This window comes from Podarcis pityusensis, assembly GCF_964106645.2.
Source record: "Podarcis pityusensis genome assembly, chromosome: 6".
NCBI lineage: Eukaryota > Metazoa > Chordata > Lepidosauria > Squamata > Lacertidae > Podarcis > Podarcis pityusensis.
Genome location: NC_138030.1, coordinates 4,921,118 through 4,949,030, shown reverse-complemented (window position 1 = coordinate 4,949,030; position 27,913 = coordinate 4,921,118). Strand labels below are relative to the sequence as shown.

The window sequence follows — 27,913 nt, the reverse complement described above, 5'->3', positions numbered from 1 at the left end:
GGAACTTCTTGATGAGTGTCGACCCGATAGTCAATCCCAAATAAACGTTATTGAACAAGCAGGGAATAGCAAAAAAAAAGAGAGAAAAAAGTAAAAAAGTGTTTAAAACAAATAATGCGAAGTTTAATAAACTTGGATTGTTGTTGTTAATAATAATAGGTCCCGCTGAGACTCCAAAGGGGCTTACACAACTTCAAACAATACAGATAAAATACAATAAGCCAAAAACAAATAAAAGAGAACCATTAAAAAATTATTAAACTGTAATAAAATAAAAACATTTAAAAGCAAATCTATTAAGTTACAGATAATAGAAACAATAAAAACGGCACTGTTAAAAGGAGATTCCTTAAAACTACAATCTTCACCTGCCAGCAGAAAGACAGCAAGGAGGGAGAGTCCTTTAAAAAATTGTCTGGTGTCTGCTCTGCATAAGACACTCTCCCTGAACTCCAGGGTGGAGCGGTAGTTTGCTGCCTGTCCTGCTCCTAATAATAATAATAATAATAATAATAATACTGTTAAGAATAATAATATTGTCAATGTACAACCTGTATGGGATGCGGGTGGCGCTGTGGGTTAAACCACAGAGCCTAGGACTTGCCGACCAGAAGGTTGGCGGTTCGAATCCCCGCGACGGGGTGAGCTCCTGTTGCTCGGTCCCAGCTCCTGCCCACCTAGCAGTTTGAAAGCACGTCAGAGTGCAAGTAGATAAATAGGTACTGCTCCAGCGGGAAGGTAAATGGCGTTTCTGTGCACTGCTCTGGTTCGCCAGAAGCGGCTTAGTCATGCTGGCCACATGAAGCTGTACGCCGGCTCCCTCGGCCAGTAAAACGGAATGAGCGCCGCAACCCCAGAGTCATCCGCGACTGGACCTAATGGTTAGGGGTCCCTTTACCTTTACAACCTGTGTACAATGAAATTAACCCTATGCCCTAAATGGATCCCCACTCCTCAGTCAAGCCAGCCTTCTGGTTTTCCTGCAACAGTAAGCTGGCTATCAACTTCCCATGACTCTTCCCCACCTCCTTCAACGCAGGCAGAGCAATCCTCAGTATAAGAAGCTGCCAGAATTTATGGTGACTTAAATTAAGCCCACTTTAGTAGCACCAGGTGAGCCAGCAAAGCTATGCCTGAGCCAGGTTGAGGGAGGTATACAGGTATTTCCCTGACGGAGCTGGAATGAGGGACTTGTGCTAATGTAGCCCTGGCTGGGCCCCAGTTTATCCCCAACAGCCCAAGATCCACCAATTCCCAACAACTTCGTGCTGGTGGCTTTGGACTGCACCGTTGGAATGTTTGTGAATATTCCGCGACTTCGTAGCAAATTGTACTGGCAGGGCCTCTCAATTGACAGCGGAGTTTAATTTGTGGCATAGGAACAGCCTAGTGTCTGTAGCATCTTAAGTTTTGGGTCGCTTTTAATAGGCTGCAGAGTTCATTTTTCAGCCTAGCTGTTTTGCTGCCTCTGCAGAGATGCTGTTGAAGATGAAGAATTCTCTGAGGCCCTTGAGGGTGTATGGAGAAACTATAGAGACCATGGATTTCCCCTATCCAGGAAGCAGCCTACATGTCTCCCGGAAATCCCAGCGGGATGCGAAATCCAAGCCGGAGATCAGGTTCGAACTTCAATTTCCTCACACAATCAGATATGTAGACATTTTTCTAAGAGTGCTTAAAGTTAAACCTGCTTATTTATACGATTTGATACAGCTGAATGTTGTTTCTTTTCTAGTGGGAATAATATATATAAAACAGATGGGATACCAAACCATAGTTTGGTGCTACAAGGATGATCCTGGATGCAATATTTGGCTTGTGCACTTCCCTTTTCCTTTCCTTGGCCCTGTGATGAATTAGTTCCTTCCTGGTTTCTGGCAAACCATGGTTTCCCATTGCGTCTGAAGAGACAAACTCTGGTTTGTGCCTACCCTGGAAACTAGGATTGCAACTGCAATTTGAAGTTGGTTTGATGCAGCAAGCACAAACAATATTCTGCAGATCTGGATGTTGTAGCAAACTATACTTTGGTGCAAACCAGGAAGGAGTCAAGGAAACAAAGAACATTGGGTGGGGAAGAGAGAGAGGAGGGTGGAAAGAGAGTGTTGCAAATGAGCCCAATATTCCTTCCAGACTTGTGAATAAATAATAATTAATTGATTTGCAGTGTAACCCCTCGCATGTTCATTTGAAAACAAGTTCTACCAAGTTTTCTTGGGCTTTCTCCCACATGTGTGTGCTAGGATTTCAGCCTCTGCATGTTTACAGATCAAATTAAAGCAAATGACATTTTAGCAAAGCTAAATGGAGGTGCTTTTTGAGAAGTGGGTTGGAGGAAACTTAATGAGCCCAGGCTCCAAACGTCTTACAGGCAATGGACCTCTTCATATATCTTTCCATTTTGTCTAGTAGAAACACATCAGGATCCAAAACGGCCCTATACAAAATGAAAGGGGAGTCTGAATTCTCGGTTTTGTCAATAAAATGGTCCTGTTGATTGACTAAAGCTTTAACTGAGTAATTAAATGATCTGAAAGTCTGTAGCCCTAGTAACTTGGAATGATTTGGGAGAAAGCTTGCAAGGGGTAGTGTTTATTGCTTGTGCATTGTGTTTAGTCTTTAACTTAAAAGGTAATACTTTCTGCACAGGGACATAACTCTACACTACGTGATCCGTCATCCATCGAACCCTTTTGCGAGACAAATCTGTGAATTCGATGCACGTGTGAACAGAGGAGAGGAGATAGCAGAGGATGAAATTAACGAGTGAGTGCAGCACAGACCTAGTTTTCTGCCAAGTCTTCGATGGAGAAGCCTTTTATCTTATTATTGCTTTGAATTGCATTCTGAGATTTCAGAATCAGCCCTTCAGACAGTCCTTGGTGATAGGCAGTCTCATGGGCCCAGTTCAAATGTAATGGTAAACCATAACTATGTGAATGAGCCCTGGGGGGCTTGCACCTCTCCCAGCTCCCTTTCTAATGTGTGTCAGAATAGGAGATTGAAAGCTCCTGCTTTTGATCTGTAACAAACCACAGTAGCCTGTGATGTCTTCACTCGGAGAAGTACAGTTTGCTTGAACTATGGTTTGCTTGAACTGTGGTTAGAGAACAAGCCAGGTTATTAAACCTCTGTTTGATTCTGGTTTGTTCTCATTAACCAGTTTCAACAAACCACAATTTCCCAAGCATGGACATCACAAAGAACTGTGGTCCTGTGGGAAAGCAGGATAATGGGCTAGATCAGGGGTCGGCAAGTTTGATCTTGCCTGGGCCGGATTGATCCTGTGGAGATCTCTCTGTGGGCTGGACTTTCAGCGTCTGTGCATGCGCACCTGCTAAAGCGAGTCCCTGTGCTGTGCTGCATGTCAAACTTTTTAAAACATTCTAGCCCTCGAGAGGTGCAGGAAAAGTTCTGATGCTTGGTTTGCTGAAGTCTCAGAGAGGAAAGGGCACACCAGGCTGGATTTTATGGGGGTTTGGATTTGGGGACCTCATTCTGTTCAGCCTCTCCGCACCCCTGGTTCGTATGTTCCAAAATCCACTATTGGACAGGGCCTGTTGCTACAGCCTCATAAAAGAACTAATACATGAACCAGCAGCCGCTTATCTGTGTCTTGCCTCAGACAAAAATATACTCCCATGCCCACAAACATGGTGGCCCTGTATCTTGGTGACGTAACATATTACTTCGCCTGCTTCCTTCCAGGGCTCTCACACTGAGAGCCAGTGTGGTGTAGTGGCTAGAGTGGTGGACTCGTAATCTGGTGAACGGGGTTCGCTTCCCTGCTCCTCCACATGCAGTTGCTGGGTGACGTTGGGCTAGTCACACTTCTCTGAAGTCTCTCAGCCTGTTTGTTGTGGGGGAGGAAGGAAAGGAGATTGTTAGCCGCTTTGAGACTCCTGAAGGGGAGTGAAAGGCGGGATATCAAATCCAAACTCTTCTTCTTCTCATGCAGTGGGCGGCTGTAAGGAAAGCTAAGTGCATTCTCATGGTGCTGGGCTCTTAATCTGCTCTCCAAACAGTATCTATGCTCCCATCTGGCAGAAACATGCCAAAGTACAAAATGTGCAGACTTTGCTCCCCTCCTAGTGGCGCAATAAAACTGCTAGCACATTTGCAAAGCTAAAGTGGGGTCTGGATGCAGAATCCTACTCTTGAGATTCTCAGCTTCCCTTTTTCCCCTTTCTGGGTCTCCCCCCCTTTTTTTAAAAAAAAAATTCAAGTCTCTTAAGCCTTACGAAGTTAGGCTTCAAAGTGTGTGAGTGAAGCCTGCTGAAGTCCCATTGGCCAGAATAATAACAATAAGAATAAATTTATTATTTATACCCCACCCATCTGGCTGGGTTTCCCCAGCCACTCTGGGCGGCTTCCAACAGAACACTAAAAATAGAATAAAACCAAACATTAAAAACTTCCCTAAACAGGACTGACTTCAGATGTCTTCTAAAAGTCGGATAGTTGTTTATTTCCTTGACATCTGGTGGGAGGGCGTTCCACAGGGCGGGCGCCACTACCGAGAAGGCCCTCTGCCTGGTTCCCTATATCTTCGCTTCTCGCAGTGAGGGAACCAGCAGAAGGCCCTCGGAGCTGGACCTCAGGCTGAACGATGGGGGTGGAGACGCTCCTTCAGCTATACTGGGCCGAGGCCGTTTAGGGCTTTAAAGGTCAGCACCAACACTGCTCAGAAACGTACTGGGAGCCAATGCAGGTCTTTCAGGACCGGTGTTTATATGATCCCAGCAGCCACTTCCAGTCACCAGTCTAGAAAAAGTTGGGCAAGATGGTCAAAATGAGTGGAATCAGTTATGAGCGGTTTTTGGGGTAGGGGAAGCTAGACTGCCAGAGTGCAGAATTGTATTACTATTACTGTTTATTAATGGATTTAAAGGGGATATAGAGGCATCTGCCTCCCTGTAAGGTTTTGGGTCATGTCAATGTACTGAGCTGTCTCCATTGCGGTCTTGCAGTTATAAGCAGTGGCTAACCAAAGCCCGGTCGCATGAGCTGCAGCGCCACGATGTCATCCTGTGCACATGCACCACTGCCTCTGCCGCATCTCTGATAGACCACCTGCAGGTGAAGCAGGTGCTGATTGACGAGTGTGCCATGTCCACTGAGCCAGAGACCCTCATCCCGCTGGTGAGCTACAAGAAGATGGAGAAGGTGAGCCGGCAGCTTGCGATTACAGCCACGGCGGTTATGCTGATGGCTTGTTTATTTAGATATCCCTCAATGCCCAGACAGGCTCCTGTTTTATTTCATGAGTAGTGGCTAGAGCGGTGGACTCGTAATCTGGTGAACGGGGTACTGACCAGGCTGCTTGGGAGTTGGTGGGAGTTGGAGTCCAGCAGAATTGGGTGGTGGTGGTGGCATGGGTGGCACGTTGCCAACCGCCAATTTATTTACTCATTCATTTGTTTATTATTATTATTATTATTATTATTATTATTATTATTATTAAATTTTATTTATATCCCGCCCTCCCCAGCCAAGTTTACATAAAATCACAACCAATTACATAAAATCACAACCAATTAATAGGAATACATTCTAAAATCAATTCATTCTATCATCAGTTCAGAATCAAATTAATTCAGAATCAAAATAATTAAACTTGTCACTCAAAGGTATCCAAGTGACTTGCAGCAAATAATAAGGCACAATACATAATGCGACGGGGAGGGAATCATATAATACAGTGGTCCTCAATTGGTGGTCCGCAGACCACAGGGATCCATGACACATACTTGTCTATTGTCTGGAACTTCCTGTTTTTGGGGGCTGTGAGATCGCAGCACCCAAAAATGTGTGTTTTAGGGCTCCGTGCTCTCTTGCGGTTCATGTGACTCGCACAGGCCAGCTTTGTGCTGGGACATGTTGGAGGGTATTATTATTATTTGCTTGCTTGCTTGATTGAATTTATATTATTATTATATTATTATTATATTATTATTATATTATATTATATTATATTATATTATATTATATTATACTATATTATACGCTGGTGGGAGCCAGCGTGGTGTAGTGGTTAAGAGCAGTAGTCTTGTAATCTGGGGAACCGGGTTCGCTTCCCCGCTCCTCCACATGCAGCTGCTGGGTGACCTTGAGCCAGTCACACTTCTTTGAAGTTTCTCAGCCTCACTCACCTCACAGAGTGTTTGTTGTGGAGGAGGGAGGGAAAGGAGAATGTTAGCCGCTTTGAGACTCCTTCAGGTAGTGATAAAGCAGGATATCAAATCCAAACTACCCTTCTCCTTCTCCTTCTCCTTCTCCTTCTCCTTCTCCTTCTCCTTCTCCTTCTCCTTCTCCTTCTTCTTCTTCTTCTACCGGCCTATACCCCAGGCGTCTCAGGGTGGCTCACAGAATAAAATCAAGATATTCACATACCAAAAACTACCACAGAGGTATCAATATTTCCAGAAGTTGGGGGTCTGCAGTACTTAGCTAATTGTGAACCACTTATATAATCCATTAATTTTTTCACATAACTCCATGGGGGGATGATGAAACCATAGCAGCCATATAAATAGTAACGAACAGCTTTGTTGTTGTTTAGTCGTGTCCGACTCCTCGTGACCCCCTGGACCAGAGCACGCCAGGCACTCCTGTTTTCCACTGCCTCCCACAGTTTGGTCAAACTCATGCTGGTAGCTTCGAGAACACTATCCAACCATCTCGTCCTCTGTCGTCCCCTTCTCCTTGTGCCCTCCATCTTTCTCAACATCAGGGTCTTTTCCAGGGAGTCTTCTCTTCTCATGAGGTGGCCAAAGTCTTGGAGCCTCAGCTTCAGGATCTGTCCTTCCAGTGAGCACTCAGGGCTGAGTTCCTTCAGAATTGATAGGCTTGATCTTCTTGCAGTCCATGGGACTCTCAAGAACAACACTAACAGTGCTCAAATAATAAACAAAGCGATACTCTGACTCACTAATTAGCAAATCAACAAAACCTCAACCTGCCCCCTAGTCCCAAAAACCATTCACATCACACCAACAAGTTTCGCCCGCTTTGCAGTTGACTCGGTTGCTCTTCTTCATCATAGCGGGCATCACCACAATTATTTCCTTCCAGGTGGTCCTACTGGGAGATCATAAGCAGCTGAGACCCGTGGTCCACAATGACTTCTGCAAGACCCTTGGGTTGGAGACGTCGCTCTTTGAACGCTACAAAGACTGGGCTTTGATGCTGGATATCCAGTACCGCATGGTAAGGGTCGCAGTTGCTTGTTGCGAAGTTGAGGCGAGGCTGCCAAAGCATGGCGTGCCGCCTCCTGGGTTCTTTGGAGGAAAGGAGGAATTGCAGCAGGATGCACAATACTTAGTTCACCTGTTCTGCCTTTTGTTTCTTGCTAGACCGTTCCCCGTTGTGTTGGTTTATTGGGGGATACTGTGCTAGATCATTGGTGTGGGTTTTTTTGTTTGTTTTAATCTGTTTCTCACATGGTAACATTATCTCCAATATGGTTCTTTACACTGCATGAGTTTTAGTGCTGATAGCTGCCCTGGGCACATTTTTTTTGGGGGGGGGGAGGCAGGTGAACACCACTAAATACCATATTGGCCCAAATATAATAATAATTTATTATTTGTACCCTGCACATATGGCTGGGTTTCCCCAGCCACTCTGGGCGGCAAAATACACTAAAATGTCACACATAAAAACTTTCCTGAACAGTGCTGCCTTCAGATGTCTTCTGAATGTCAGGTAGTTGTTTATCTCTTTGACATCTGATGGGAGGGCATTCCACAGGGCGGGTGCCACTACTGAGAAGGCCCTCTGCCTGGTTCCCTGTAGCTTTGCTTCTCGCAATGAGGGAACCTCCAGAAGGCCCTCGGCGCTGGACCTCAGTGTCCGGGCAGAATGATGGGGGTGGAGATGCTCCTTCAGGTATACAGGGCTGAGGCCGTTTAGGGCTTTAAAGGTCAGCACCAACACTTTGAATTGTGCTTGGAAACGTACTGGGAGCCAATGTAGGTCCTTCAAGACCAGCGTTATGTGGTCTCGGCGGCCGCTCCCAGTCCCCAGTCTAGCTGCCACATTCTGGATTAGTGTAGTTTCTGGGTCACCTTCAAAGGTAGCCCCATGTAGAGCGCATTGCAGTAGTCCAAGCGGGAGATAACTAGAGCATGCACCACTCTGGCTAGACAGTCTGCGGGCAGCTAGGGTCTCATCCTGCGTACAAGATGGAGCTGGTAAACAGCTGCCCTGGATACAGAATTGACCTGTGCCTCCATGGACAGCTGTGAGTCCAAAATGACTCCTAGGCTGCGCACCTGGTCCTTCAGGGGCACAGTTACCCCATTCAGGATCAGGGAGTCCTCCACACCACACTTTTTTTTCTTTCCAAATTCTGATCGTGAAAAGTTAAAGTGCGGCTTACGCTGCCGGCAAAGCGATGCGGCTCCGCCCCCCCCCCAAGCAGCCCAGGAGCGCGGGGCAATGGCACCAACTTGCCCGCTGCTCCCAAGCCTCCCCCAAGCCGCCGAATTTTAAAGGTGCAGCTTATTTGCGGGTGCGGGTTATATTCGGGCCAATGCGGTAAATGAATTATTACAGCCCTTTGCTACCACTCTCCCCAACATTTGGTATTCAAAGGTAGAATGCCACTATATATGGCAGTTCCATTTAGCGGTCATGGCTAAGAGATGCCCCGCATTGTGGAAAGGGCAGGTTCCATGTTGGGATCCTTAGGAGAGAGATTGAAAATAAAACTACCTTTATACAAGCCTGTGGCGAATCTACACCAGACTTTCCCACATAATACTTTTAATTGTTCCTTTAACTGTACTTGTGGTTATGTGTGTGTGTTTTCCCTCAACATGCTTGTTTTACCCTATGGATGTGGATATTTTATAACTGATTTTTAGACTTGTAAACTGCTTAGAAGCCATTTTGGCATGTAAGCGGCTTATAAATTTGCTGCTGCTGTTGTTACTAACAACAAATGCCTGCCTTTTTTCATCCCATCAGCACCAGGACATCTGCCAGTTCCCCTCCGAGGAGTTTTACAACAGGAGGCTAAAGACCTGTGCCAACCCTGCCCGCGGCCACAGCACCCTCTTTCACAAGGACAGGGCTGGCTGCTGCGCCATCGTCTTTGGCCACATAGAGGGGAGAGAGAAGAGTCTCGTGGTCTCCACAGAGGACGGCAACGAGAATTCTCGGGCCAACTTGGAAGAAGCGGAGCAAGTGGTGAGTAAGGAGTAAGGGTTTGGCTCCCTTTGGTTACCCCTCGTGAGGAACGCACTGAGAGTAAACCGAAGGGGGGCGGGAATCTACCCTCTGCCTTGCGGGACATCTTCGGGAGAAGATAAGGCTAAGGAATAAAACCTGCACAAATCTGGAGTGAAGTCTCTAAGGTGGTTGGATGGTGCCTTGTCCGCCTCCTTCCAGCAACTTCTGCAGCCAAGCTGGTGCCAAACGTCTTGCTCTGCTTTTCTTTGGACCCCATCAGCCAGGCTGAGAAGGGGGGCCTTGTTGTCTGGGCAGCCTAGGACCTCCATACACTCTGCCCAGCCTTGCACCCCAGGGAGGTATCTTTGGTGCTGCCAATTGCAGCAAAAACAGCACGGAAGGCGGCAGTTACAAGTTATCTTCCTCTGCAGCCACAGCAGGCGCCTCGAATGCCCACATCTATCCGCCATCCAGCAGTTATTAAGACAGTGGCACCTTGGTTTACAAACTTAATCCATTCCAGAAGTCTATTCTTAAACCGAAACCATTCTTAAACCGAGGCGTGCTTTACCTAATGAGGCCTCCCACCACTGGTGCCCTTCCACCGTTCAGATTCCGTTCTTAGACCAAGGTAAAGTTTGCAAACTGGGACACTGCTTCTGGTTTTGCAGAGTTCTTAAACCGAATCGTTCGTAAACAGAACTGTTCTTAAACCAGGGTACCACTGTATTATTTGTTGTATTTATACAGGTCGTCTAGTAACATGCTATTTTTGTGACTCACAAGAAATAAGACATTAAAGTAGAAGAACCAAAGAAGTATATACCAGCATAAACCCTTTTCAGCCTGCAAAGAAAAAGCTAGTTACACATAAGAAGTTAAGAACCCAGATTTTTAAGATCACAGTTTATTTCTTTGCGTGATTTGATTTTTGTTGTTGTTGTTTTTAAATATTGCAGCAGGCTCTCCACTGTTACCCTTTTGACTCATTTTTATCTTCATCAAATTCCTTGTACACCATTTAGAGAGTATTCCAATTAGCCAGTATATAAGCTGTCAAAATAAATGAATAAAAATAAATTGAGCTTTGGGATAGCTTTGCAGGGGCAGCCAGATGTTGATGGACTTGCATTGCCCATCAACCCTGCTCAGCAGTCTGGGATGATGGGCTTTGTAGTCACAACAACATCTGGAGAGCCAGCCCTAAATTGGAGACTAAAGCAGGTTTCCATCTTGGGTTCTGTGGGTGAAGTAAACAAAGATGCTGTCTTTTCGCTGCCTTTCAGGTGAGGATAGCAAAGCAGCTGACACTCGACAGAACCACCAAACCTGCCGAGATTGCCATCCTGACTCCTTACAATGCTCAGGTGGTCGAAATCAAGAAACTTCTTCTCCAGGCAGGGCTGCGAGATGTCACCGTTTGCACCATCATGAAAAGCCAAGGTAAGTCGCGCCCGTGTGACACGGGGCACTGTGTTTTAGCCAGCACGACCTGCCGGGCGTTGATGGCCTTCACTCAGTGCAGAGTTAACTGTGGAACTCTCTGCCACAGGGATCAGCAATGGCCACTAGCCTAGGTGGCTTTCAAAGAGGATTAGACAAATTCAACTAGCCGTGATGACTGTTGGAGGCAGCAATTCTTATTAATACCAGTTTCTGGAAACCACAGGAGGGGAGAGAGGGCTCTTTGGCTTAGGTTCTGCTTGCAGGTTTCGCACGAGCATCTGGTTGGCCGCTGTGTGAACAGGATGCTGAGCTAAAAGGGCCTTTGGCCTGGCCCAGTAGGCTCTTAGGACCTGAGAAGCAGCCGCCCTGCAGTGGGAAAAACATCCTGTGTCTGCACACAAGCGTTTATAATTATCCCTACGGCTAATCTTCCCTGCTCTTCCCACTCCCAGCTGCTAGCTGTGTGAGCGGTGTAAAGGAACGAAGTTTGTAACTTCCGTTTGCTGCAGCAAGGAACTCCTCTTGATAAGGTGAAGTGCACCACACTTGGGGCTATCTTTTTCTGATAGCGCAAGGAAAAGGGAAGAGCCTGGGAAGTGTTGGTGCTGACCTTTAAAGCCCTAAACGGCCTCAGTCCAGTATTCTGAAGGAGCGTCTCCACCCCCATCATTCTGCCTGGACGCTGAGGTCCAGCGCCGAGGGCCTTCTGGCGGTTCCATCATTGCGAGAAGCAAAGCTACAGGGAACCAGGCAGAGGGCCTTCTCGGTAGTGGCGCCCGCCCTGTGGAACACCCTCCCATCAGATGTCAAAGAGATAAACAACTACCTGACATTTATAAGACATCTGAAGGCAGCCCTGTTCAGGGAAGTTTTTAATGTGTGACATTTTAATGTATTTTTAATCTTTCTTGGAAGCCGCCCAGAGTGGCTGGGGAAACCCAGCCAGATGGGTGGGGTACAAACAAACAAACAAATAATTTTTATTAAAATATAACTTTATTGAATAATACAATCAAATTTCCAGATATATCTGCAAAAACACAATTATTTACATATTTGCCAAACATAAACTGTGAAAGAAGATAGAAAATAAGAAGAAACGAAAAAAGAAAAAGAAAATAAAGAAAAAAGAAAATGCTGTTTTCCATAAACAGTAATTCCAGAATTACACTTACATTATAAAATAAAAATCTTAATTAAAATATCTTAAAAGACTTCCACCACCTAAACCACACTTCTTTTGTTATTTAATTCTCCTTTGCCTCTGTTCTTCCCTTCCATCCCTTTAGATCCCTTAGGATCTTCCATAATCATTATTATTATCATCATCATCATGCTTGCCGGTATCCAGTTCTCCTCTGAATACCAAGTGAATCACAAGTGAGGAGGCTGCTGTTGCACTCATATGCGCTCCCCATAATGTGCCCCTGCTTGGCCACTGTGAGACCAGGACGCTGGGCTAGAAGGCACTTTGGTCCGAACCTTGGAAGGGCTTTTCTCCTCGTGTTCCTACCAGGTTCCTGTGTGGAGCTGGGCTTAACCATGTTGCAATTTCTGGCCTCCAGGAAGCGAATGGAAGTACGTCCTGGTGTCCACCGTGCGGTCTTGCTCCCGTTCCGAGGTCGACCGGAAGCCTACCAAAAGCTGGCAGAAGAAACACTTGGGTTTCGTGACCGACCCGAACCAGATCAACGTCTGCATCACGCGGGCGCAGGAAGGGCTCTGCATTATAGGTAGGTGACCTATATGCCCCTATATGCCTTAAGGTCCATAAATAGCAACACCCTAGAGGTCCCGGGCCTTAAGGAAGTCAGATTAGCCTCAACCAGAGCCAGGGCCTTTTCAACACTGGCTCCAGCCTGGTGGAACGCTCTGTCTCATGAGACCAGGGCCCTGCGGGATCTGATTTCTTTCCGCAGGGCCTGTAAGACAGAGTTGTTCCGCCTGGCCTTTGGCTTGGAGTCAATTTGATTCCCTCTCCCTCTTTCTTTTTCCTTTCTCCTCCTGTTGATGAGGCCGCTTTTTAATGTTTTAATGTTGTATTTTAATCTTGTTTTTAAGTTGTATTCACTCAACTTGTTTTTATTATTGTTTGTTAGCTGCCCTAAGCCCGGCCTTGGCTGGGCTATAAATTATTATTATTATTATTATTATTATTATTATTATTATTGGTACATGGCTTAAGGGAAACAGTGAGAGGTGGGCAAGTCCGTTGCTGTGGAGCCTTGTTCTTGCTGGAAAAGATGCCTTCTTCAGAGGATGAAGCTGCAAAGAGAGGGATGGACTGCTTTTCATTGTTGCTTAACTCTTCTCTCTTTCCCCCAACCCCCCCCCCCCCCCGGCTTTGCTTACAGGAAACCGTTACCTCCTGGAGAGCAACCCTTTGTGGCGTAGACTCCTCGAACACTACAGGAGCCGCAGATGCTTCACTGACGCCACTGAGATCCAGGTCATGAAGGTGCAGGCAATTCGCCGATGAGAACCAACGGCTCTTGGGGGGGGAACCCCTCTTTGTTTTTAAGGCACCTGTTTCACAGGCACCTTTTTAATGAACACGATAATTGCTGGCCGGAGGCAGAACCAGTGGCCTGTCTAGCGCATGGGAATGGCTGCTCAGAAGCTACTGTGTAAAGAACACGCCTCTGGGATGATAGGCAAGGCGCTACCGATTTAGCCATTCAGCCGGGAAGAAAGCACAACGACCGACCTCCAACCTTATTTTGGTGATTGCACTAGACTGTGGCCAGCACAGCACCACATGGCTCAGGCAGCATGAGCTTGTGATGTGCCTGACTCTGCCATGCTGCCTTCTCGTAAACCAAGGGACATGGGGGCTGCGTCAGTGGTGCTGTCTTGGACGCTGGACTTCTCTGGATGGCACCACTTGCCACACTGTGCTGTTTTCTGAATGCATTCCTTTTGATTTTGTGTATATGTGTAGAGAATCTTTTAGAATGGGGGTGGGCAAAATGTTGGGTGGCTCTGTGGACACGCTGCCTGTCCAGTTTGGGATGTGCATCTTAGCTTTTTGCTTTGGGGTCCAAATGGATGCTGTAGAAAACCAAAAGGAGATCCAAAACAGGATGTTCAGGATCCCACCCATCTGCCAAAGGAAACTGCACCAGCCCTGCTGCAATTGCCGCACCAATTCCTTGCTCAAAGCGAGCAGACCAGCTTAGTGCATTTGGGGAAGAGAGACACCGCAATGTACAGAGGACCAAGCCCAAGTTAAGTTTTTGTTTTTTTAATAATGAGGCCATCACAGCCATTAAACCCAAATCACTTACTCAAGGTGGCCTCTCTCCTGGGGAACTTTTTTGTACAAATGTTTTTAAAGTGGCCATTTTAAATTTTTTACTTGAAAAGTGTTTCCTCCTGGCAAGAATATAATGTATATTTTTTTGTAGCTTGCTTTTTAAAAGTTGCACCTACTGTAGAACCGCAAACCCTGTGACGCTTTGTGCTTTTCGATTCCCCAGCAGTTCTGGACATGCAGTGCAAGTCTCCAGAAAATAACCTGGCATGCCAAGAATGACCAGGTGTTGCAAAGTAGCTTTTTCTCCACACACACCGCCCATGATCTCTGTATGGGCCTTGATGATGTCATTTCCAATCCAGTGCCTGGTCAGGCTAGGATAACTGAATGTAGCTGCCCAGCTTTGCTGGGTACCGTCTCCCAATATCGCATGGCTTTGAGAACCTAGTTCAGCAGATCCGTGTGCATTGCACTGTTTCCACACGGGTTGTGTGAACTGCACCAGAGGAGAGGCTTACCTTTTATCATTACATTAAGTGCCTACCTTAAAACAGAAAGTCTGCATGAGGCTTGATGCACAGGGACCTTGATTCTCAAAATGAGTTGCCAGTCAGCTTTTGCTGGACTCTGCTGTTCTGGCCTGGCCTCATCCAGCTCTGGAAAGCCCATGGAGGTGAACTGAGCCGTGTTTGTAGTAATTTGATGAAGCTAGACTACTTTTTTTTCAATAACGAAGGTTGTGGGGACTTTTTCTGTTCCGGCACCTCTCCACTGTCTTTATATTGTCGTGATGTATATATGGGGCTGCTTTTTAACAGCAGGTGTGGTGGGATGAGGGTCTTAGAATTCTGCAAGCAGCAAACCTAATTATTGTGCAAACCTTTGGAATCCCCTTTCTCTTAGCATGAGGGTTTCCCCTCTAGAAATGTTTACTTATTGTCAGGAGTCTTAATAGCAATAAAAAAAAGGGGGGGGGACTCTTTTCCCCTTAGTTCTACCTCGATTGTTTTAAATGTGAATGTTTGAACTTTGTTAGTGCAAATGCAGCTTCGTGAATCACTTTGCTCTGGAACGGGAAGGAAGTTTTGGACAGGAGTGCTGATCTTATAATAACAGCAGCGGATGTATAAAGAAAGAGCAAGTCAATATACAGACATAATTGTATCCTGGCACTCACTCGCCCTTTCTTTGTGCAACGGTGATGGAAGCTTTTAAGCCAGCCTTGGAAATTAAAGCTGCCAGCCCATTTTCACTAGCCTTCATGCTTACTACATGGGTAGCAAGTGGCATAAAAAGAAAATAAGCTCCACATTTTATTACATAGAATAATAAAGTTTCCATTGCAGGCTACCCAGAGGGCGATCCTTACTCGCCACAGGTGACTAGGCATATGGCTGTTTACATTTTCATTTTAAACTCTCCCACCTCTGTGCCCTGACTTGATATCTTCCCCGCCCGCATCCTGTCTCCCTTCCACAATCTTGTGCTTTGGCAACTCTGGCCAACATGGCCAATGAGAGTTGCGGCTCCAAAGGTGGAGTTCTTGGGAAGGCAGAAAGATTGGTTGCTGTAAGCCACAGGAAGGGAGAGGGCTCTTGTTTTCGAATCCTGCTTCTGGATTTCCCAAAGGTATCTGTTTGACCACTGTGAGAACAGGATACTGGACTAGATCGGCCATTGGCCTGATCCAGCAGGGCTGTTCTTATGGGAGACACCAGGTTGTGTTCTTTCTGCCCATTCTACATTAGCTACTCTGCTCCTGGCCAACTCTGTTCCTTTCTTCCACTTCCAACTTTGTGCCTTATACAGTAGCTGCTGCGTACCTGGCAGAAATCTACAACCTGCACTGTTGCTCCTTCCCGAACCACAATTGCCTCACCTTTCCCTCACCCTTCTGCTAGGTTAGCAAGCTGTCGACTCCCGCTTTCCCCTATCTGACCAATATCTTTATCCAGAGGGCACAAGCTAGGTTATAGCAAGGAAATACAAGGTAAAATCTTTGTTCCCCTGTAGCAGTGACCTCGGGTACCCATTCCTGCTGGAAGTCTGTAGTCGGGACCTTTTACAGTTCTACGTGGCTGTGTTTGGTGATTGTTGGAGAGGTACTGCTAGGCGCAAACCCCTGGGCTCTTCTACTACACATACTTGCTGAAATGAATGGGATGTATGTAAGTGGACCTGTGCACAGGTCTGCATTGCAGCGGGTTGGACTAGATGACCCTCAGGGGTCCCTTCCAACTCCACAATTCTGTGATTCCAAGTCTGATTCATTTCAGTGGGGCCCGCGAAGGAGAATCTCCTCCTGGAGTCTATCGTGAGGAGCAAACGCTGCAGTAATTGGCTGCGTCCTAGCCTCCGCATCCAGCGACTGCAAGTGATCCACTTGCTTTTCGTCAGTAGAATTTTATCTTCAAATAGCTGCAACGTACGTGGCTTCAAGAAAATGTTCAACACTGAGTATTTTTTTAAAGTATTTAGAGGTTTGTGCCGTGTATCGTCCCAATACATTTCTACTTAAGACAATCAGTATAAATGCAGAGGCAATTTGAAAACAAAGCAAAAAACTTAGTGCAATAATGTTGTTTAAACACAAATGAAGTGCACGGTTCAGCCCTGCCCCACTAATGAACTGAGCGGGGCCTAGCTCTTGCACAGCCCCCATGCATTTCATGAGTTTCCAGCTGAATGAGTTTCCAACGCATGAAATGTTGCTTTTCTGTGAAATGGACTGAAAGACAGATGAGCCGTAACCATAGAATCAGGATTGTAAGTGTTGGAAGAGACCCAAAGGGTCACTAGCCCAACGCCCTGAAATACAGGAACCAAGTTACACACTGTTTTTATACATATACTGCTATCGTTACTTGTTGGTTTTGATTGTATCTGTTGGATTCCATTTTTAGGATGCACTGTAATTTTTTGTTTAAAAAAACTGGATTTGCATGTACAATTTCTTAAGCACCCTTTTTGAGGGCCTGAAATTAAGTTTAATAGATTTGAAGCTTTAATGTCTATAAATTATGGCTCCTTGTGCTATTTTTTTTGTTTTGTTTCAATTTACAGGCTGATTAAAATATTTCTGTGATGTTTATATGAACCTTAACATTTTCAATGATGCTGATTGTATTATGCGAAATAAAACTTTTCTGAATTCTGATTGGGGTGATGAATTATTTGGGGGGGGTGTGTTTTAGAGGAGTCCTTCCCAGCAAACTCCGGAGAGCTGAGAGACTGAACCTGAGACCTTCCTTATACAAAGGTAGGAGCGTTCTCTCTACCTCTGAGTTATGCCCCCCTCACTTGCGGGATCACATTTTTTAAAAAATGCTCCCAACTAAATAAACCCCCACAAGGTGAAAGCTAATGGTTGCCCCACCTCTAAAAGGGTATTTGTTGTTGTTGTTTAGTGAGCACTCAGGGCTGATTTCCTTCAGAATGGAGAGGTTTGATCTTCTTGCAGTCCATGGGACTCTCAAGAGTCTCCTCCAGCACCAGAATTCAAAAGCATCAAAGGGTATTGCAGTTGGAAAAGGTTCAGAAAACAGCAACGAAAATAATCCAAGGGGTGGAGCAACTCCCTTATGAGGAAAAGCTGCAGCTTTTGGGGAAATTTTTTAGTTTAGAGAAAAGGCAAGTAAGAGAGAACGTGACACAAGTCTATAAAATCATGCATGGAGCAGAGAAAGTAAAATTAGAATTCATGGGCATCCAATGATAAAGAATACTTCTTTACAAAGTTCATAGTTAAACTATAGAACTCCAAGCTACGGAATTTATGCCCTTAGCACACACAGGCTTATTTGTTAATTGACAGACAACTACACAAGAGCTCCACAATAAAATAGGTATTTGTGATTGGGTTTTGGGAGCTCTTGTACATGTCAAGAACATGAGCCTGCTGGATCCGGCCATTGGGCATCTAGTCCAGCATCCTGTTCTCGCAGTGACCAACCTGATGCCCGAGGGAAGCCTGCAAGATGGGCATGCACTTTGCCCACTTCTGATTCAGAAGCATAATGGATGGATGGAGGGCATAGCCTTTGATAGCTTTGCCTCCCTGGATGTTTGCAAAAAGCAGCTGGACTGGGGCATGTGGCCTGGGACTATGGCCCTGGGGGAGGATGAGAGAATCCCTCCCACCATATTCCCAGTGATCCCCTTGTCCCCCAAACTGCTGTTGGCCCAGTTAGGGGAAATTGACACATACAATTATGAGCATCTTCAGGGGCAAAATGATGCTGGGTGAAAGGGCTGATCTCCCTCTCCTTTAGTCTCTAGAGGGACCGCCTCTCCTGATATGCCCCGCGGAGGACCTTAAGGTCCACAAATGACAACACTTTGGAGGTCCCGAGCCTCAAGGAGGTTAGATTGGTCTCAACTAGGGCCAGGGCCTTTTCAGTACTGGCCCTGACTTGGTGGAATGCTCTGTCACAAGAGACTTGGGCCCTGCGGGACTTGACATCTTTCCGCAGGGCCTGCAAGACAGAGCTGTTCCACCTGGCCTTTTATTTAACCTGTATTTTAACCTGTATTTTAAATTGGGGTCCCCCCCATTAAGTTTTTACTGTAATTTTATTGGTGTTAGCCACCCTGAGCCCGGCTCTGGCCGGGGAGGGCGGGATATAAATAAAAATTATATTATTATTATTATTATTATCCTATCCTACAGTTGTAAGGGACCCCCCAGGTTCATCCAGTCCAGCCCTCTGCAGTGCAGGAATCTCAGCTAAAGCATCCATGACAGACAGCCATCCAACCTCTGCTTAAAAACCTCCAGTGAAGGAGAGAGTCCAGCACCTCCTGAGGGAGTCCGTTCCACTGTGAAACAGCTCTTACTTACTCATTTCCCTTCCCATGAAACATCGCCAAGTGATTTGACAGCAAAATCATGAACAATAGAAACACGGTGTGGGTTTCGTGGGGGGTGTCAAACAGATCTTACTGCCAGCAAGTTCTTCCTGGTGTTTCGTTGGAACGGAATTACTTAACCCCTGTAGCCCCATGGAGGCTTTTGGGGACTGGCGATATAACCAGATCTGTATTAAGAATTTGGCTCTCAGTATTTAGAACTAGGGACCTGCCTGCTCTTCAGGTGCCCTGGGGTAGTAACAACAACAATAGTGATTTGTAGGAAGCCAGTGAAAGAGAGAGGTGTTTCAAGTAAAACTTTCCTCTTTTGCTGCAGTCTGGAGCCTAGAGAAGCTCAGAAATAAAAGAAACGCCTGACACTCCACAGTGGGTGGAAGGACCCAACAATCATAGAACTGCAGTTGGAAGGGAGCCTAAGGATCATCAATCCAACCCCATGATGCAGGAATATGCAGCTGTCCCATACGGGAAGCGAACCTTCATCCTTGGCATTATCGGCACAATACTTTAACCAACTGAGCTGTCCAGGCTCCAAATTATAGTTGCATATAAAGCTGGCACGAATTTTGGAGGAGACCCAAGAGAAGGCAGAATAAACAGAACCGCGTGTCTAAATATAGCTGACAGAGGGAACACAAGCCATCATCTGTTTCCTGGGCAGCAAGGAAAAGGCAGATGTCGCTGCCATCATCAGACCATAAGCAATGTCGGCTGGTGTGATGAGCTGGACTCCAATAACATCAGGGCGTCCACAGCTCTCCCATCCCTGCATTAGAGCATGTCAGCAGGATGTTCCCCATGCCTGGGAGAAAAGAGCAGTGGCCCTGAGGCAAGCCAGGCTATCAGTTTGAGTTCCAGCATCTCTCTGAGAAACACTGGGCCGCTAGTTTAAAGGAGGCTTGCAGTGGCCCAAGATGAGCCTTGATGGTTTAGATCAAGTCCGTTTCTCACTATGGCAAACTAGATTATTGATTTGTTTGGATGTTTATTCAGCCCTTTTGCCCAAAGGAGCCCAAGGTGACACCAAACAAAATATTTTTAAAATAAATTGAAAACAATCAAATACCCTCATGGCTAAAAAATGTCATGGTTGCCAAGAACTGAGATGTCTGTGGAAAGTCTCAAAATGGGTTGTGAAAACAATAAGCCTCCTCATCTGTCGTTTCAGTGGCTTTTTGCCTCTGAGCATCAAACTAACCACTAGTAGCCATCTTAAAGACCACTGCTATATCTTGGGGGCAGTGGTGGGTTCGCAGAACAAAAGACACTGGCTTTTGCTGAGTTCCATTTACACTAGGTGAGACCAAGAATATCTCTTTATGTGACCAAGAGCTGCATGTCTTCATATGGCCCACAAGTGAAATCCACCAGGGCTACTATCAACTCTTTCCCCCCAACCCAATCTATAGGACCCTAACTTGAAAGCCCTTTGGATAGCATTTCCTTGGCCAACCATCCAACTGGAGAAGCCAAAACCAGGTCTTCCCTGCTATCTACATGTTCTAGTAAAAAAAGGAAAAAAGTGAATTGGTACAATTTCAGGAAGTCCAGAAGGAAATGTTAGAAGCTTGTTTTTGCCAATTACATCTTTGCCAGTTCCTAATAGAAATGAGGATGATATCTGGACCTACACTGAAAGTAAAGTTTTGAAAGTTTTGGGGAAATGTCAGAAGTTCATTTCATTTCTCTCTGTCCCCCTTAAAACCTTTAGAATCACCAGTCAGCACCATGAGATTACCAAAAATTACCTTCATAGGTACACTGTTACTGACTCCTTTCTTGCCTGTGGGTGGCTGGTGTTTGGATGTGGGTCTGGTGCCTTAAAGGCGGTAAATCTGGACTGGGTGACATTCTCCCCCACTGCTGTGGGCACCTCAGTGGTCTACAGACTACTGTTTTGGCAGCTGAAGGCTTGCCAAATTTCCACCCAAGACCAGAAAAAGCTGGTGGTTTGATGCAAAACCTTTAAAAATAAGTTTTTAATTTGACTTATTTTACATTCCTTGTGAATTGCTACGATGGGAAAGTCAGGGTTCAGACATAGAAGTCTCCATTTCTTCCTCAAGGTACGGTTTTGTCTTAAGCAGGATGGAATCGTGCCACTGTTCATAGACAAGTGTGTAAGTCTCTGCCCTTTTGACAGTGAACCTGTACAAACGGTCGGGCAACAGGTTGTGGATTTCGCAGGTGTGCGACGTGACCGGCATGATTCCGCAGTGGACTCGCTCTTGGGGAGTTCTGGGCTCCAGCAGCTTAAAGCTGAGTTCATACTGTTCGAGCTGCGGCTGCTGGCTGGTAACAAACCACTTGAGACTCACCCAGTCCTCGTGAGCCACCGACTCCCTCCGGTCAAACATCACGGGCATCTTTGTGCTCAGGACAAGCCTGATGTGAGGGATCTTGGTAATCCCGACGTCCGATACCAGGCGGTGCTTGACGTACAGCCTCCCCGGTACCAGCATAGCAAGGAAATAATCCATCTGCTCAGAGAGACTCGACAGCCTTGGTTTGACAGCATCCCATCTGGAGAGGAAAGTCATCATGTCGTGGGTCTCCAGGAAGTGGACCAGCTCCTCCCGACCTTTCTCCAGCTCTTCCAACAGGTCAGACAGGAGCAGCAGCTGGATTTTGGTTTGGATGGTCCCCACTTTCTTCATCCTCTGGAACCTCCAGGGGTCTATCAGTTGGAACATGGTGGTGGGGAGCATCAGGTGGTTCTGATCTCCCAGTGCCAAGTGCTTAGGCAGGATTTCAATGTAGTAGGAGCACTTTTTCAGAAGCTCAATCCTCTTGTGATGGCGCTTGAGCAGGTGGAGGCTCAGGTCTGAGTGCAGGAACTCCAGCACGACATTCTTCCTCTCCATGTACATCCTCCAGGCTTCATTCTCCTGCTCCTCTTCGCTGTACACCACCGTCTGGAGGTTGGCCCCTAACTTGTTCAAATAGACATCAATAGTTCCAATGTTCATCATGCCTGGGCTGGAACACAAGAACGAAACAGGCACACAAAGGAAGAGCAGGTCAGCTGAAAGACTGCCATCGCGGCGGCTTCTGAACCCCTCTTAATTTTGGTTCTCAGAGGCTTGCAGCCAAAAGTTTGTCCAGTTATAAACGTGATAAGAGACTTCCTCTGTTCTGAAGCTCCTGGACCCTCTGCCATTCCTCTCCTAGTTTCCCTCCACCTTTCAAACTCCTCCCACTGACCCTTTTATTCATCTGGATCACTCCCTATGGGAACCCTACTTTCCTAGACTCCTCTGAGTCCCTCGGCTGGCTGCTGTTCTCTCCTCCTCCTTTCCGAGGCTCTTGCTTAGTCTATACACCTAAGGCAGGGATAGGGAGCCTGTGGCTGTTCACAGGTTGTTGGACTGCCGTTCCCATAATCTGACCACTGAGCCATCCTGGCTGTGGTTGATGGGAGCCAGAGTAAAACAATATACATGGAAAGCCACACATGCCTTTTTCTAAGATCTGAGCAGTTCTGCCAATGCGTACTTCCAGTCCACTAGCCAGACATGCTTAGGAAACAGAGAATCTGCACCAATGGGAGCTAGAGGCCTTCTGGCTATGTAGCTCTGCAGTGACCAGTAGGCAACTAAGCTAATTCCTCCCGGAGGCTACCTTACCACCATCAGACAATCCCTTAGTGCATTTATAGTGTATGTGTGGAAAGCAGCAGGAGGAAAGACAAGATGCAACAATCCTTCAAGGCTACAATAATGTCTGCTGCTCATCCTGGAACAAGGTATTTCCCTGACACACTTTTGTGGCGCTACACTCTGCTTTATTTAAGAGGTATGGCTAAGCTGGGATGCGGGTGGCGCTGTGGGTTAAACCAGAGCCTAGGACTTGTCGATCAGAAGGTCGGCGGTTCAAATCCCCGCGACGGGGTGAGCTCCCGTTGCTCGGTCCCTGCTCCTGCCAACCTAGCAGTTCAAAAGCACGTCAAAGTGCAAGTAGATAAATAGGTACCTCTCTGGCAGGAAGGTAAACGGCGTTTCCGTGTGCTGCACTGGTTCGCCAGAAGCGGCTTAATCATGCTGGCCACACGACCCGGAAGCTGTACACTGGCTCTCTCGGCCAATAAAGCAAGATGAGCGCCGCAACCCCAGAGTCGGTCACGACTGGACCTAATAGTCAGGGGTCCTTTTACCTTTACCAAGCAGGGGTTATGCTTATGACATCTCCTCTTTATATTATTCCATTTTCGGGGCGGGGGCGGAATCCACTTATGTTGGCCTTTCTGAGTGCCTGTCAGGGAGTGCAATATCAAGGCAAACACAGAGGCGCTTGGGAGTGGGCATATGTCAGTGTGACCCAAAGCCTGAAAATGGTGGATGGACTCGTGTTTTTGTTGTACAGCAGAACTCTCAGAAAATCTGAAGTGTGCGTAAGGACAGGGAGCCCTGCCATGAGACATCCCTGAATGGCTGCAAGATGTTTCTAATGTACCTTCTTGTGACAGCATGTTTCCTTCTCTTGGCAGCGCTAGGGGCACACACACTTGAGCACTTGGCTCAGTTGAAACACAGGCACTAGTAGTTTTCTGCAAGCCTGACAGATGTCATGACCCTGAATGACACATTCTGCAGGTTTACCAGTAAAATGAGCATATCATGCAAAGATGCACCATGAAACTAGAGGCGTTCTGTGGCAGCTGTTTACCTGGGCCTGTGGAAAGTGCTCTCTCTTAAAGGCTATACTGTGGGAATAAATTAGGTTAGGTTATTCAGATTGTTTTATGCAATGCTGCATGTGGGTTTTCTTTTGCATTAACTTATTCATGTATTTGAATTGCTATTGTTCATTTGATATTTTGTAAGCCACTTTGGGCACAATTGTGCAGGAAAGTGGCATATAAATAAACAAGATGTCCGGCAGTCCGACTTAAGACTCTACTATGAATCGGCGGCTTTCTGCTGGTTGAAACATTGGCTACTTCTTGAGAATACAGACATTTTGGATCTAGAAGGGTTTGACAATAGATTTGGCTGGCATGCATATATATGGTATGATAAGGTAAAACTGCATAAAGGTTTCAAAAACCATATTGTTAGGAAAGCATTATATAATGTTTGGATGCGGTATAAAGATTTATTGGAAAGTAAAACTCCCAGGTGGTTGTCACCAATGGAAGCTAAAGAGGTGAAAAAACTTAATATGGAGTCTAAATGGCCAAAATATTGTGAAATTTTAGAACAAGATGGGGAAAAAGTTAAATTACAGAGTTATGAGAAATTAAAGTCCAAAGTGCGAGATTGGTTGCACTACCTTCAGATAAACGAGACATTTAAACAGGACAGGAAAATAGGTTTCCAGATGGAGAGGTCAAAATTAGAAACAGAACTGTTAGAACCCATACTAAGAATCTGTCGAGAATGTATAATCTGCTGTTGAAATGGAACACACAGGATGAAACGGTGAAATCAGCTATGATAAAATGGGCACAAGATATTGGTCATAACATTATGTTTGCTGACTGGGAACAGTTGTGGACCACCGGTATTAAATTTACGGCATGTAATGCCTTAAGAGAAAACATTATGAAAATGATGTATAGGTGGTACATGACCCCAGTCAAGCTTGCAAAAATTTATCATTTGCCCAATAACAAATGTTGGAAATGTAACGAGACTGAAGGTACTTTTTATCACCTTTGGTGGACCTGCCCGAGGATAAAAGCTTTTTGGGAAATGATCTATAATGAAATTAAGAAGGTTCTTAAATGGACCTTCCCTAAAAAACCTGAGGCTTTTCTCCTGGGCATCGTCGGCCAATTGGTGAGAAGGAAGGACAGGACGTTTTTTATGTATGCGACCACAGCAGCAAGGATTCTTCTAGCAAAGTATTGGAAGACACAACAACTACCCACACTGGAAGAATGGCAGACGAAGGTGATCGACTACATGGGACTGGCGGAGTTGACTGGCAGAATCCGTGACCAGGGGAAAGAGACAGTGGAAGAAGATTGGAAGAAATTCAAAGTTTATCTTAGAACTTGTTGTAAAATTCAGGAATGTTAAAATGTCAAGGGGTTGGGAAACAGAGAATTGCAGCTGTAATTAACAATATTAGAAGAACTTAAAAGAAATTGAATTGAATAATTAGTTGTGAGGAGTTGCTGAAGAAATATAAAACAAGGATGCAGAAAAGGGGAGGTATGGGGAAGTCCGGAAAGTAAGGTTTATGAAAAAATGGCTATGAAATTATACATGTTTATATGTTTGTATGTTGGTGTATTGTGTATTGTTTGTTTTTTTTATTTTGTGTTTGGAAAATTAATAAAAATTTATTTAAAATAAATAAATAAATAAATAAATAAACAAGATGATGAAGTCTGGGTATGTAGAGAACAGCTAGCCTAGGGAGATCAACAAGGATCATCTGCATGGTCACTCCGTGACTTTCTTTCAGGCCTTCTCAATTCTCACTATTTTCAGCTTTTTACTCATCTCCACAGCCATGATCTCTAGAGACATACTGTATTCCCTTAAAAAAAAAAAGTCAAAGGCAGTATTTTTTTTTGTAAGATGGCATATGCAATGACTACCACCATTCAGTAAAACTCGAATGGTTAACTGGTTCATAGCTCAGCTCCTTAGCTAAGGATCCCAAAACCTACTTAAAATATCATCTGCCTTAAGAGATAAATTAAGGCTAAATGTGTCCAATGCCAACTATAAAGCACTAATAAAGAGCTGTGAAAGCCAAGGGGACATATAGTAGGCAGCTTGAGGGTTCCCCAAAATAACTTTAATTTCAATGCTGTATTTGCCTTTGGCTATATCCTGAGCCTTTAAAATCCTAAGAACTTGAAAGCTGACTTAACCATGAACCTTCCTGTTCCTTGGACTTCTATGAACCCCTTCTTTTCATCCCCCAGGATGTCCCATATTCTCATTCCTCAACCTTCCGGGCAGGGGGAGGAGGCCAATTAAAGATGTTCACAAACGCTTCAGCTTGTGATCTGTTGCAACAACCAGACTGGAACCTGCTGGTTTATCAATGGCCATTTAACCAGAGAGCGCCCAGAGCCTGCCTGCAGTCTTTTTTTTTTTACCCTTGAACTTTCTCAGCCTGGCTCCTCTGTGCATCAAAACCACAGCCATAGGGGGAGAAAGTACTGTAGTGTGCAAAAGCACAACTGGACAGCTGGTTGCCTGGCAGCCAAACCTTGGCAAAACTGTGAAATGTGAAAATCATCCCCAAGGTGTACTCGCTGCCGCTGTCTGGTGCACACCTTGTTCACACGGCACATTTCCCCATTAAGAATGGATGCAAGGTGTTTGTATGAGTACAGCGGGCAAAATGACTGCATGAACCAGCTCCTAGGACGTGAGCCTCCCTCCTTTTACCCATATATTGGTGTGTGGTATTGTTAGTGTGGCAGCACGGACACTTTGGAACTCCCTGCCTATTGATAATAGGCAGTCACCTTCAATATATATTTTTGGCATGGGCTGAAGGCCTTCTCATTTAGACAAGCCTGCCCAGGTGTCATGCATGATTTAATTACAGTTCCTGCAATGTTGTACTAAAGGACCCTGGGATTCCTCTTCCAGCTCCATCTACCATTCCATGCATGAGTTTTAATTTGTTTTAGTCCGTGCCATTTGTGGCTTTAACCTTTTGGTACATTTTAAATTATGCTTGCAATTTTTGTGTGTGTGATTAAAAAAAGAGAGAGAGCTTCCTCTTTCTTTGCAAACCGCTTTGAGGTCCGCCGTCTGCCCCCCCAGTACAACCAAGCGGCATATCAATTTATGAAATTAAACGAACAAAACATTGCAGCCTGGGGCTCATCCTCCTTTCTGTAGCCCCGCTGTGCTTTCGGCTCAGTGGGTACCTCACTTTGCACCCCCTGAACCCCTCGATGGATTTGGGTGGAGGTGGCAAGAGATATTCTCCCTCAGCTGACTCCTTCCCTACCTGTGAGACAGGTGAATTCCTTTCTGCAAAAGGCGACCTTACTTCCACTTCTGTCGCCCGCAGCCGTGTTTAGGGAAGCTTTTAATATCTGATGAATTATTGTATTTTAATATTTTGCTGTAATGCAAGCCGCCTAGAGTGGCTGGGGAAACCCAGCCAGATGGGTGGGGTATAAATAATAATAATAATAATAATAATAAATGTAATAATAACAAATGTAATAATAATAATAAAAAATAAAAATAAATGTAATAAAAATAAATATAATAATAATAAATATAATAATAATAATAAATATAATAATAATAATAATAATAATAATAATAATAATATTTTGAGGTGGGACACCTGCAAAGGCTCCCACCCACCCCCATAAAAGCAGGGTTTCCCAAACCTGGGTCTCCAGCTGTTGTTTTGGGACTACAATTCCCATCGTCCCTGACCACTGGTCCTGCTAGCTAGGGATGATGGGAGTTGTAGGCCAAAACAACAGCTGGAGACCCACGTTTGGGAAGCCCCGGAGCAACCTCCCCCTATGGCCAATGCCCCCGGGATGAGGGTGGGGGGGAGGCGCCCCTTTCCCCTCCCTTCCACCTATGCAGCCCCCAACGTTTTCGCCCCCCCCTCCCGGGTCCCGAGGCTTCTCCCCCTCCCCTCGCCCGGGAGCCTTACCTGTGGCTTAGCATGGTTGCTCCCGGGGCAGCCGCTCACCCGACACCCCCCATCTGCCGGGCCCGGGGCCGGAGCCAGGCTCGGGGCTGCGCGCAGGCCTCGCCCGTCGCCATGGCAACCCATTGTTCCGCGCGGCCGCGTTCTGGAGCCCGCAGGCCTCGCGAGGCCCGCGCTTGAACCCGGGGCCGGCGGGGGGCTTCCGAGGGGGCGACGTGAGGAAGGGCTCCGTCCGTCTGTGTCGTTGCAGGTCCCTTGACTTGCAGCTCACTGGAAAACTCAGTTGTTGTTGTTGTTATGCAGGTCGCTTGACTTGCGACTCACTGGAAAATCAGTTATTATTATTATTATTATTATTATGCAGGTCGCTTGACTTGCGACTCACTGGAAAATCAGTTATTATTATTGTTATTATGCAGGTCGCTTGACTTGCGACTCACTGGAAAATCAGTTATTATTATTATTATTATTATTATTATGCAGGTCGCTTGACTTGCGACTCACTGGAAAATCAGTTATTATTATTGTTATTATGCAGGTCCCTTGACTTGCGACTCACTGGAAAAC

The 27,913-nt window shown here is 45.9% G+C and overlaps 2 protein-coding genes across 2 annotated transcripts in view; one reads left to right on the top strand and one right to left on the bottom strand.

Annotated features, from left to right (window-relative positions):
• Positions 1-16,800, top strand: part of HELZ2 (helicase with zinc finger 2) — a 52,488-nt gene extending 35,688 nt beyond the window's left edge. The window contains exons 13-20 of the mRNA XM_081010971.1: positions 1,475-1,619; positions 2,650-2,766; positions 4,971-5,166; positions 7,075-7,209; positions 8,974-9,195; positions 10,464-10,620; positions 12,189-12,356; positions 12,978-16,800. Coding sequence (XP_080867097.1) covers positions 1,475-1,619; positions 2,650-2,766; positions 4,971-5,166; positions 7,075-7,209; positions 8,974-9,195; positions 10,464-10,620; positions 12,189-12,356; positions 12,978-13,102 — 1,265 coding nt within the window. The 3' untranslated portion in view covers positions 13,103-16,800. The remainder of the gene's footprint in view (positions 1-1,474; positions 1,620-2,649; positions 2,767-4,970; positions 5,167-7,074; positions 7,210-8,973; positions 9,196-10,463; positions 10,621-12,188; positions 12,357-12,977) is intronic.
• A 3,912-nt stretch (positions 16,801-20,712) lies between these two features.
• FNDC11 (fibronectin type III domain containing 11) lies at positions 20,713-27,472 on the bottom strand (the record flags this gene model as incomplete). The annotated part of the gene is given in 3 exon segments (XM_081010357.1): positions 20,713-21,727; positions 27,350-27,384; positions 27,386-27,472. Coding segments are annotated over 3 exon segments (1,074 nt in total). The 3' UTR covers positions 20,713-20,775.
• Between the last annotated feature and the right edge of the window lie 441 nt (positions 27,473-27,913).